The sequence below is a fragment of the Macrobrachium nipponense genome, chromosome 36 (genome assembly GCF_015104395.2).
Source record: "Macrobrachium nipponense isolate FS-2020 chromosome 36, ASM1510439v2, whole genome shotgun sequence".
Lineage (NCBI taxonomy): Eukaryota > Metazoa > Arthropoda > Malacostraca > Decapoda > Palaemonidae > Macrobrachium > Macrobrachium nipponense.
This window is the reverse complement of record NC_087220.1, coordinates 56,834,618-56,847,495: the sequence shown is the minus strand read 5'-3', so window position 1 is coordinate 56,847,495 and position 12,878 is coordinate 56,834,618. Positions and strand designations below refer to the sequence as shown.

The 12,878-nt window shown below is 38.9% G+C and overlaps 1 protein-coding gene across 1 annotated transcript in view; it reads left to right on the top strand.

The window, feature by feature from the left end:
- Window positions 1-12,584, top strand: part of LOC135203461 (ornithine decarboxylase antizyme 2-like) — a 16,880-nt gene extending 4,296 nt beyond the window's left edge. Inside the window, exons 2-4 of the mRNA XM_064233186.1 lie at window positions 7,929-8,089; window positions 10,290-10,530; window positions 11,094-12,584. Of these exons, the coding sequence (XP_064089256.1) occupies window positions 7,929-8,089; window positions 10,290-10,530; window positions 11,094-11,203 (512 nt within the window). The 3' untranslated portion in view covers window positions 11,204-12,584. The remainder of the gene's footprint in view (window positions 1-7,928; window positions 8,090-10,289; window positions 10,531-11,093) is intronic.
- The last annotated feature ends 294 nt before the right edge of the window (window positions 12,585-12,878 follow it).

The window sequence follows — 12,878 nt, the reverse complement described above, 5'->3', positions numbered from 1 at the left end:
TGTTGGTGGTGTACTCGTTTAATACTTGACTTGCATCGTTGGTATTATTGTTGTTGTTTGGCGAGTTGTTTTGTCAACAAATGCAGTAGCTGTTGTTTTTGTCAGTATTTATTAAGTAGTAATTTTCTTAAGTTTATATTTTTAATGTCTTAGTGATTAGATTAGTTTTGTTTTTCTCGAAAGCAAATCTCCCTCACTGCTCCAACACTGAATCAGATCTCCCTCCCTTACTGCTCCAACACACACAATCAGATCTCCCTCATTGCTCCTACACTCAGAATCAGTTCTCCCTCATTCCTCCTACACTCAGAATCAGATCTTCATTCCTCCAACACTCAGAATCAGATCTCCCTCCCTCACGCTCCAGCACTCAAAATCAGATTTCCCTCACTCCAACACAAGTAACTAACTCCCTCAGTACTCCAACAAAATCAATCTCCCTCAGTACTCCAACACTCAATCAAATCTTCATTCCTCCAACACTGAGAATCAGATCTCCCTGACTGCTCCAACATTATGTAAAAAAAAAAAATCCGAAATGACTTTTGGCCCGGACTTGAGTTACCCAGGTGGCATTGTGGTGTTGGGGGAGGGGGGTGGGGGATTTGGCACTGTGTGACTGCCCCGGGCATCTTCTTAATCTCTCCTTATACCTTCCCCCCCCCCAGCTTCCCCCCCCCCCCCCCTCCCCCCCCCCCCCCTTGTACCACCGTTCGGGTATTGCGTTCGTGTTTTGGGACACGGAGGAGTTTTGTGTCGAACTATCTTGCTGTTGCTAACTTATAAAGTAAATGAAAATAAAAAATATATAAAAATAGCGTAGAATTCGTTGTTTAACTGACCACCACAGGTGGGCCATTGACTTGAAATTCCAGAAGGTTAGAGAAAAAAATTTATTAAAATGCTGATCGAATGGAATTAGGGTCGTATTGAGATTGGTTTAGAATTTAGTTTTAGAATTTGGCAGTGGCTTGTCTCATAGGTTGACCTAGGTTTGAAATATCTGCTCGTTGTCAAAGGTTAGACTGGAGTACAGTTTTGAATACTGTGGATTACTACAAGTTTATGTAGTATTTTTAGCAGTTGTGGTAAGTAGCAGCAACACTGTGCCCATTACGTGGCATTGTGGGCACTTAAACCGGAGTGGGTTAACAATATCTTGTGAAGGTCATCCTCGTCTGTACATTCTCTCTCTCTCTCTCTCTCTCTCTCTCTCTCCTGAGAATGTTGATGGGAAGCACACATTTCTGGTGTAACCCCCCCCCCCCCCGCACGCTCTCTCTCTCTCTCTCTCTCTCTCTCCTGAGAATGTTGATGGCAAGCACACATTTCTTGGTGTAACCCCCCCCCCCTCTCTCTCTCTCTCTCTCTCTCTCTCTCTCTCTCTCTCTCTCTCTCTCTCTCTCTCTCTCTCTCTCTCTCTTTCTTTCGAGAATGTTGATGGTAAGCACGCATTTCCTAGTGTAACCCCCCCTCCTCTCTCTCTCTCTCTCTCTCTCTCTCTCTCTCTCTAGTAAATAGACCATAAGATGGTTCGACATTTTTTCTTAAGAGATTATATACTTCCTGGAGTAACATTCTCTCTCTCTCTCCGGTGTGGCGTGATCGCATACCCTGGCACCAGGCCCCTCCATAGAGGGCTAAACATTAGACCCAGGTGCCCTTATGCAAAGTTTTCCCTTATGAACACGCTGTAATTATAGAAAGGAGAAAGCTCTCTCTCTCTCTCTCTCTTAGTCACTGAAGATAGCCGGTGGTAGCCAAGTACCTATGGTCACGTGGCTATGACAATCACGTGACGTAAGGTAGCATTTTGGCGTCACCGTTGTCGAATGTTGGGGATGTTTACACGTACGTTGTTGATGTAGTATGTTTGGGAATGTTTACATGTATGTAGTTGATGTAGAATGTTATTTTGGTAAATTATATACATGACTTGCCAACACGTCACTACACTGAGTTTGCTAGTAGGCCTAGTACTGCTAAATATGGCGGAAGCTCCTTGGGACTACGTGTTTAGTACTAGCCAGCACTCTGGAATCCAAGTATCAGACACACCTATATCTATATCGTGTGGTCGACCAGTTTCATCTCCTTAATAATAATAATAATAATAATAATAACAACAACATTGAGGGAACGTAAGTAGCTATTGAATCCCGGTCTGCTTATGCAGATGTGAATTTTTCTGTGGATTTGGACGCCTCCAGAGCTTTACGCAACGCATTGTTGAGAGAGAGAGAGAGAGTGGTGGTCTTGTGATAATCTCCTTGGTGTTTGAAGGAGCTCTCTCTCTCTCTCTCTCTCTCTCTCTCTCTCTCTCTCTCTCTCTCTCCGCCTGCTCAAAAACCACTTGGGGAACTGCTGACGAAGTTGGATTGTTTGTTGAGAGAGAGAGAGAGAAATAGTTGGCAGGTGGCCGGCTTGCTGGCACTGTCACCTCTTGTGTTAGAGGCACGTCTTCTCTCACAATAAGTGAAATTCTCTCTCTCTCTCTCTCTCTCTCTCTCTCTCTCTCTCTCTCTCTCTCTCTCTCTCTCTCTCTCAAAATACCCCGGTTCCACTAGGCCCAGGAGCAGGAAGAACAGTAGCATAGCTGCACTCGATCCGTTCAGACATGATATAAACAGTCTCTCTCGAACGTTTTCTATGCAGCAGTGATGTGTGTGGCCAATCTCTCGATGGTAGACTACGGTGTTTTTTCGTGTTTGGAAATTAAACAAAGGAATTTATTCCAGAGTGAATTATGAGTCAAGTGGCTTAAGTTCTCGTCAATAGTTCGTGGCTTGTCAGTTTTGAAATTTTGAATGAAGTTTAAATGGTAAATGGAAGTTGCAATGTAGTAATGGTTTAACTTTGTTTTTTATTTAGTCTTTGGAACTGAATTGCACCAAGAACTTGATTCCGGTAGGAATTATGGGGTCAATTGGCTTAAATTCCCGTCAATCATTAGTGACATTGTCCAATTTTGTTCAGGTGAAATTAATTTTAGTGCAAGTTGGATCCACTTCGTTATATATAATAAGCATTAACAAGTTTATTCCAATACAGAAATTGATTCCAAAACTAATTTTTTTTGTCATTTGGTTCAAATTGATTCAATTGGCTTAAAATTCCTGTCAGTAAGTAGTGATATTGTCCATTTTTTTTCAGGTGAAATTAATTTTAAAAGTGCAAATTGGATCCACTTTGGTATATATTTAAGCATTTACAAGCTTATTCTATTACAGAAATTGATTCCAAAACTTATTTATTGTTATTTGGTTCAAACTTCCTTGTGCAAGCAGTGACACGCGTCGTCCATTTCTTGAGTGGAACTTGGTGAACTTTTTTCTTTTTGATTTATTCCATGATAGAGAAATTGGAATTATTCCGTATGATAGAAAACTGGAATGACTGACAAGTCATTTAGAACACGTATACTCGTCCAGTATGTAACAGTTGCTGACGCATTTCGTCAAGTGATTGAAGTCTTGAGAGAGAGAGAGAGATTTGTAACATTAAAATCCATTATTGTATATTTTCAGTTTATACATATTGTTCATTTGAGAGAGAGAGAGAGAGAGAGAGAAAAAGACTTGTAACATTAAAAACCTTTGTTGTATATATTTCAGTTTACATATTGTTCATTTGAGAGAGAGAGAGAGAGTGAGAGAGAGAGAGAGAGAGTACTGCAGCTGCTTTAAAGCGCACCTCTTTCGTGAGGTGGTTCGACCATGACCCAAAAAAAATTTTTTTTTTTTTTCCTCCTTTCATTCCTGCTGCTGCAACCCCCAGAGATTGATTTGCTCTCTTAAAGCTGAGCTGCTGCTGCTGATATCTCTCTCTCTCTCTCTCTCTCTCTCTCTCTCTCTCTCTCTCTCTCTCTCTCTCTCTCTCTCTCTCTCTCTCTGCATATTTGTGTTCGTGAGTTCGACTATCCACGTTATCCCTTTTAAAATTTTTAGAGAGAGAGAGAGAGAATATAATGATTATCCACCAAATGTTTCCTTTTTGTTTATCTTTCCACAAAGGAGAGGCGGGGGGGGGGGAATGTTGTGGTATATGTGTGTAACACACTAGAGAAAGAGGGAGAGAGAGAGAGATATTGATTGATTGATTGATTTGATTGATATTCAACCCACATCCTTTGTATGCAAATCCATCCATACACATCTTGATCCTAGACGCATTCTGAAAGACATATCCTCTTTTGTACCTTGCTGTAAAGCTAAAGATTTCCTCTACTCATTTTTCAGTTTAATAAAATCAAAAGACGTCATTGACAATAGTGACCACCAATCTTATAATGGTGTTATGGCAATGCAGTGTGAGAGCATTGATCAGAAAATACTGCTCAGCTGGTCGTGGAGGAATTGAAAAGTCTCATGGCCGGAAATGTTTGAATCGTAAACGTTTGAAACTGCTCGGGAAATATTTGCCAGACAAGGTTATGTATATAGTTGAAGGGTACAGCTAATGGTTTGATGTGTAATTGAAAGAAAAAAAGTTTAGTTGCAGGCGTTGATAAAGAAAATAAAGACTCAAGAAGAAACCTTTCATTGCCGATGTTTTTAAGGGAAAAGAATAACCTTTAGTTGTCAAACATTTTGAGGCAAGAAAAAAAAAAATCCAGAAAACCTTTGGTGTTTTACATACATTTGAGTTTGTAATAATTAATAAAAGTCTTGTTTGTTGCAAGTGTTTAAATGTGAAATTAAGAGAAGCTTATTCGTTGCATGTGTTTGTGACGGAAGTAGTCTAGGAAAAGTTCAACATAGTTCGAAGTGCCCGTGAGTTGATGTGATTTTGTACTCGCTAGTCTTGAAGCTAGTCTGTGATTTCAATTGGTTGACCACTCTTGCAAATGAAGTGGGGTGATCTTGCTCGATACATTAAATAACATTTTGCTCAGTTGTCTGTGATTTTTCAAGTGATCTGGTTTGGCTAATTGTATGAACTCATAAGTTGTCTGGTAACTACAAGAAATCTTAACTTTAGATAATTCGGATTGGGAAAACTTTCGAGTACCTGAAAATAACTTAAAACTTGATACTTTGTGTACCTGAAATTCTGTGAGAAAGGAATTTTTCTTGTCATTAAACGTTTAAGATAAGATTCTGTAGATCTATGTGAAGAGAATTTAATGCATCCCAAGATCTTTTAGAGGACAAAAACTACTATACATTTGCATTCTGGAAAGAACTTGTATGCTTTCTAAGCCAGGTTCCTTTGTACCTGAACAAAGTTTCTAGGAGATCAGTTGAAGCTTCAAGTCTGTGATTTTGGCAAATGTACCTCTTAGTGGATTTTGTCTCTGTACCTGAATAATTTCCCTGGGGACTTCAATTGAACTTCGTATCATTGAAATTCTTGAAATTTTCTGGAACAATTGAAAGTTTTGAAGTGTTCTGTAGGCTATGCGAACTGGAATTATCCAAATTTTTAAAAGTTGTTTTGTGGAAGCTCTTGTATGTGACACTTACCTAGGCATTTATCAAATTGTGTTATCAAAACTTTGAAAATTTGTGTTGTGTTTTCTGATAATTATTGTCAGACATTAGTTCTCGAGGACTCCATTAAAGTCCCGATAGACAGAGTTCTTGTTATTCTGATCTCACTTCAATTTGAAGATGCTTCGTGACTTCAGGTTTTGCGAGATTTTGGAGATCTTCCCCACCAAGAGGTAAGGGGATGAATAACACTCCCCCTTCCTCTCCCTCTTCCTCTCCCTCTTCCTTATTAGTAACTACTAGTACATTTATATAAATTTAACTTTTTAACATTTGGCTGTCTGATGTATATATCAAGGTGGCTTGTCACAACGGATGTTTTGAATGCCTGATATCTGTTCACAGGATGCTACGAGCTTTAAAAAATGTCAGATAAGGCTTGAGATATACTAAACGTTACACAGCCATTGGAATGTGAGGTCTGCATCCTCGCAAGTCTGTATTAAAAATTCTCTATCTTAAGCCTCCTCTGCACAGTTGTTAAAATGATAAATCTAACTCTACATAATCACTTTATAGCTATCTTAAGGAATGTTTAGGAGCGGCATAGGGCCTTTAAAAGCATTGTTTCACACATTCTGGGTTGATATGAACAATCTGGATGCAGTTGTAGCATAACGAAGGTTTTCAATACTGGCGTACCCAATTCACCTTAAATCTTGGCTGCGGAATGTTATGGATTTTGATATGGTTAAGGTTGATACAGACAGTATGTGTGCTTTCATCTTTTCTGCTGTGTTATGTAATGTATTTTGACATGCATTGTCTTGTCTCTTCACAAACTGCTGGGTAATCGGCTTTGTAGAGGGTTTCTAAGTTTTGTTTTTGGCATATGCATGAAGGCACCTTATACTTTGTACCACTACTAGTGAACACACTTTATAAAAGTTACACTGGGCTTTTGAATGTTTGCATTACTAAACCAAAAGTGTATGACCTTACAAATTACTCACAAATGTATTAGTTACACTGGGCCATTAAATGTTTGCATTACCAAACCAAATTGTATAACCTCAAAAATTACTTTCATATGTAGTTACATGGCTATTGAATATTTTGCCATACTTAACCAGAAGTGTATGACAATTATACTTCAGAAATTGTAGGCATGTGTTTGTATGAGTTGTTAATTATAGTAATCCTCTTGTAAGTTATACTTTCTGTTTATCTTGCTGTCCAACCTTTTTCTCCTTCTTTTCATGGTTCTTAAGACAGTTTGGAAGGTCAAAAGTGCCCCTGTTCTTGGCTTGATAGCTCAGACTTCATAAATCAATCATAGATAATTCAGGATATTTGCCCAAGATGTCAAGAAACCCGTAAATGCGTTTCTCGAAAACCCTGAATAGATTATCTTGACACTGGCAACGCGCAAATCCGTTCAACCTTTGTCGTGGGTACGTAGTTGCTTCTGGTGCCTTTGCTGCTGCCCACACAACCCGGAACAATGCCAGTTTTCGAGGTTCATCCATTTTCTTTGGTTGAAAGTTGGCTCACCACCTTGTACCTTGGATGGAGGTTGAATTATTATACAATGGCCAGAATTAGATTTTAAAATTAGATGTGATTGTGTGCACCAGTGCCAGTCTCTCTCTCTCTCTCTCTCTCTCTCTCTCTCTCTCTCTCTCTCTCTCTCTCTCTCTCTCTCTCTCTCTCTCTCTCTCTCTCTCTCATAGGTGCGTACATATTCTTTTTACTCTACCCCCTCTTGGTTATACATGGTATTTGTCTGCTAGTAAAGAAAATGGTATGTAAACACTGGTAGATAAAAATAGTGCGCTAAATCCAGGCAATTGGCAAGGTCTCTCTCTCTCTCTCTCTCTCTCTCTCTCTCTCTCTCTCTCTCTCTCTCTCTCTCTCTCTCATATGGCTTTGTGCTGGCTGTGCATTGGGGTATAATCTCGGTTTAAAACAATTCTTGTTTAATGTTTCATTGTTTCAAACATTATTTTGAAACCACTCACTTTTGCATACCCAGGGTACCCATGTTATATAGATACAGTTTCCACAATGTGGTGTATTTACCAATATAGTATTTTGTATTTATGAAACAATGAGTTTGGCATTGTTGATAGAAGATGGTTTTGTAATGTTCTTGAGATTTGTCCATTTTATTTTAATCAAATATCAGTTTTATCTTTGGAATTTCAGAAATTTACCATTATATAACAATGGTTATACTCCAAGAACAATTTACCAGATGCCTTTGTAAACCCCATTGTTTAGCCTGTTTTCACTTAAATATAATTCTTGCAACTTCCGAGGACATATCAGGCTGATAGTTTTGCATATCTAAGAAAAGTATCAATTGCCCTTTTAAGCACTTTTGTTATTTTAGTGTAAGTCTATTGTTAATATTATCAGGAGTATTCCTGCTCCCAGGAAGTTTTGTTGCTAATTCTATCTTTGTCATTGCAGTACTGAATCCAGTAGTATGAGTTCGGCGGGCATCCGCCATTTCTCTGTTCACCTGGGCGCGGGACCGCGGTGGTGGGTTTGATGCCCCCCATGCCGCCTACGTGTCTACTAGTGCAGAGGGCAGCGGCGTGGGGAAACCAACAGAGCCCCCTGTGGCCGACAGTCGTTCCAAACCTGTGTCGGTGAGTACGAGTGCGTGGATTTTGATTTCTTGTTGCAGGAAAGGTCACGAAACTGAGTATGAGGTTGTGACCCTTGAGAGAGGGACGTAACAACTTTAATTAGGTTTGGGAATGGGAACTTCTTGGTCTTAGGGGGCCGGGTTATTCTTTTAAACCTCTTGTGTACAAGTACAGTATATGGCAAGGGTTAAGTCTCCCAAACCTGTTTGGAGAGGATGAGTTTGTGACCTGTGAGTTCCATCGTGGAAGTAGTGACATGATGCCTTTGCAACTCTGAACCAGGGAATTTCCTTGCCGAAGGGGGCCAGTTTAGTCTTTCGTCCTTCCGTGTTGTTTGGAGGGCATCAAATGTCACTTTGTAAATGATAATGGTTTAAGAATTTCTGGCTAAATAGAAATTAACATTTTAATAGGCCTTACATGTAGAAGTAGTTTGGTATATTGATCTGTAATTGGTAATTAATAATCACTGGAATTGTTGCACTAATTTTAATTCAAGTCAGTAGTCTGACCATGGAATTATCTACAGTTTCATTAGTTTGATACTTTGGTCTGTAATTGGTAATTAGTATGCCACTGTAGTTATTGTGGCACTGATGTCTTATAATTCAGATATTTAATCCAACCTTGCAACTGTCTTCAATTTTCCTAGTTTAACCTAACCACATAAATTTCATTTCTAGACTTAATGCCTTTCAAAAGTAGATGTAATAAAAAAAGTTGGCTTTGAAAACTTGAGCAAAAGAAAGCTTGAAATTCGACTGCTAGTTTCTGGAAATATATACTGAAGATAATCTTGCCATCATTAAGAGGAAAGACAATAGCCATGTGGCTAGAGTATTGAAGCTTATTTTTTCTCATGTACAGAATGTTCTGCTTCATAGTTACATGGGTTCTTTGCAAATCCACCATTATAGAAATCCCAGAGCTTTCTCCTGTAGGCCCTTGTGTATGTCACTGAATCACTTGGCATTTGCATAGTTCCTCAACTGACTGCAATCTTTTCCTGTCTGGTGGCTGGAAGGGTTATGCTGTCAATGTCAGTCCTAAGATACAGGAAAAGGAGAGAGCACCTGGGTAAACACTCATAATTGAGGAAATGACCAAGAGATGCAAATTTGCAACAGCCTTCTTGGTATGTTGTTATTAGCAGTGGCTTGCTATTGTCAAAAAAACTAGTGAAACATATTTCCTTGTACGGGAAACAAGGCAAGTCAGTGACTGGATTTCATGGGTTGAAATTGTCCAAAAAAAAAAGCTAATTGAAGTTTTTTTTTCTCCTGTAACAGAACTCCAGGGAATGATACTGATTTGTTATGGCCTTGAGGTGATTACAAGAATGAAGGTGCCATACTGTTGTTGAAATCTAATAACTAGACCACTAATTTTGTATTTTCTTGTAAAACAAGCTAAAAGTACATGGTGGTATTAGTATATACAAGAATATTTCAGGGGTCAGTGAATAAAGCTTGGAAACACTGATATGCAGACTGTGATAAATAAAGTTCAATGGCGCCAGTGGTTACTGGCCTGTGAATGTGATCATGTCAGATTATAGCGGGTATAACTAAGGGGTACTTTTCTTAAAACATTGACATTAATTTATCTTAAGTCTTTAGGTGTAATCCACATACATGCTTAGTAATATCAAGGCTGTTCTGTGTATCATGTATGCATTCATTACTGCTTTGATGCTGTTCTGTGCCATACAAGAAAAAAAATTTAGGTTGGAATTCTGGATTCATAGTAAAAACAATGGTTTGAGCTTACACTCGTATTGTTACTGAATTTGGATATCAAATACCAACCTGAGGTGGTGTCCTTAAGTTGAATCAAGTATGAATCTTGACAGTTCAGAAAACCAACAAGGAATAGGTATTAAATGAGATTAATTGACAACTCTCAGATACCAGAGAGGTACTGATTAAAAAGTATCAAAAAGAATATAAAATTTTTTAGTTAAAGAAATGCTAATGGAGACAGTTGTAATATATTAATACTGCAGCCAAATCAAGTATAATAGCCCACAAAACAACCTTGTGTTACAGCCACTGTTTTGCGTTGAGAGAAGTTGAAGGAACGTACTTGATGGCTGCTCGATCAAAGATCCTCTATGGAGGATGATTTTAGGAATAGGTTTCTGTTAGGCTTTGGCGCGAATCAATGCAATCAAGTCCTCACTCTGATTCCTATTTTTCAGGGTACTGAAGTGGTGTCTGCAGCTCAGTCTGGATGCGTCCACCTGAGTTTTGAATTCCAGTTGGCGGAACAAACAACAGTCGTGTGGGAAACTGTTGTTGTAGGGCGTCGCCTCTACCTTAACATCCTGCATCTGCCCGAGGGCAGCAAGGAGGCATTTGTCTCTCTTTTGGAGTACGCCGAAGAAGTCTTGGGATGCTCCCATGTTCTCATTTGCTTCAAGAAGGATCGAAGCGACCGGGGTAAGTCTTAGATGGATGAGAGACCCCTTCCTTTCTTCATTAAGTCTTGGAAAGTATGTTTATAAGTGCTATGAATACTTGCACCTCTAAGTAATGATGCTGCATTGAATTGTTTTCAATGTGTCTTTAAGTTTGTCCATTTCTTGGTAGCGAGATGTTTCTGCTATAATGCTGAGATAAGTTAGATTTTTTTGTGATAATGATCTTTGAGTTTTCTTTGGCAAATGGAAAATTTTTGTGAAATCCTTAAACTTTTGAGGGTTAGCCTTCAGGCGAAGTGAATTACCTTTGATATTAATTTATTTTGAGCTTGAGAAATATATAAGAAGAAAAGACCTCTAAAGTAGAGCTAGGTTAGAGGCAAATCATAGTTGTTTGGCTTTCATTTATATTACAAATTTTGTAGGCCATACTCAGGTTCATTTAACTTTGCCCTGCTCTCTCTCTCTCTCTCTGTGTGTGTGTGTGTGTGGAGGAGTATATATCATATAAAGTAATGAGTAGTTATTCTTCAAACTTAGTCAGCCCACCAGAGCGCTAATGGAACTCTCCCCTTCCAACAGCCGTGCTCATCCGCACCTTCATGTTCCTCGGGTTCGAAGTCATCCCACCAGGCCACCCAATGGCTCCCGCCAACAATGATCACATCTACATGCTGTACGAGATAGACTAGTACCCCACACAGGTCGATGGTTCTGTATGACGCTCAGGTTGAAGCAGTTGTGGGCATGTCATTTCCTCAGTAGTTCATTTTTCTTTTTTATTCAACTGGTCATGTGAGATATTATATAAGTAAGGAATTAAACAAGGATTTATTTTAGATTTCCTTCTGGCGATGATTGTCCGCAGCTCCTTTGCCCCGCAGCTTTTGTCATCCGTTTCCCAAGTTCATGTTATTGTGGAGTGTTGACGGCAGGGGGCTTCGTGGCAGGTGCAAGATCAGAGGCCGCTGTTTCTTGTTTGCCGCCAAGTACTTTTTCTCCTCCAGAGCCTTGTACGGTGTTGCGATTGATTCTGACACTAGTGCAACATTCCCTCGTTTGTGTATTAATGGCTCTTGTGATTTTTAACCCAGTTGTGATGGGACTCATTACTGATTGAAAATATGTACTGTCAAGATAAGAACTATATTTGTGGTGGCACATGTAGGGTTGAAGTGAAACACTTATTATTTTCTTGTGATCTGTGCTGGTCTTGACAGTGTATAACACAGCAACCTTTTACCAATTGATCACCTAATTTTAAGAGTTCACACATTTTTTAACGAAAGCTGGGAGAAGAGGGTTTGATATATACGTAGTTTAAGTAATTGGGCCAAGTTTTTATTTTGTGAATTGGGAGGTGACCCGTGGACCAATAATGTTCCTGTCGAGGGTCTGCGAATGAATAACAAAATCAGTCCTACTTTTTTCTGTTGCCAAAGAATCATTTTGTTAAGATTGCCACAGCAATACAAAGTTTTTTAATTTTAAGAACAGCGAGACTCTCGACATGACTGTTGTCGTTCCACCGCGAATTTCCACTCTCGTTCCGACACTGTTAGTCTTGGCGGTGCAGACAGTCCTAATCTCTTCTTGGATTGAGTTCCCCTCTGGAGTACTCCACAGTAACCAATGGTGTCTGCAACTAGGAAGACACGTATATCTTAATTATAAAGAAAAAAAATGTAAAAAAAAAAGTGGAAAACAATAAAATGTTTAAAAAAAAATAAAGGTTGATTCTTCATTCCAATGTACTATGTTCTTTTTTTTTTTTTTTTTTTTCTAAACCCCGCTTAGTTAGTCCCAGTACGCCTTCTTTTAAACTTCAGACGTTCTCTCATTTCCTCTTGTGGTCTGTCATTTGTATTGAAGGGATTCCTTTAGATGTGCAGAGTTTGTTACGCACTGTTAGCCTTCTCCTCCGCATTTTTCTCACCATCATTGGTTTTTTTTTTGTACCACATTTTTTTTTTGTCATAACTGTACTGGGAAACAATGATTGGTGAATCCTATGTTCATATATATATATACATATATAAATATATATTCAAATAAATCACACCATAAAATTAATTCTGTCTCTTTTGTCCTGCTTATAGCAAACAGGTGGGATAATAACAGGATCAGTATTACAGTTTCAGAATGTCATGCTCCTTCCACAGTATGTATGGTCTCCTCTCAGAAGAGGAAGCTAGACTTGGGAACTTTGTGGATTTCTTAAGTATAGCTGCTTTTCAATGCGTAACTCAAGTGACATGGTTCTCAAGTTCTGTTGGTTATCGAAATGGTTTTATATTGATCATAAAAAAATCCTACTGTCACTGTCCATGCTAGCTTCAAAAGTGAACATCTTAAATGGTCGTGCAG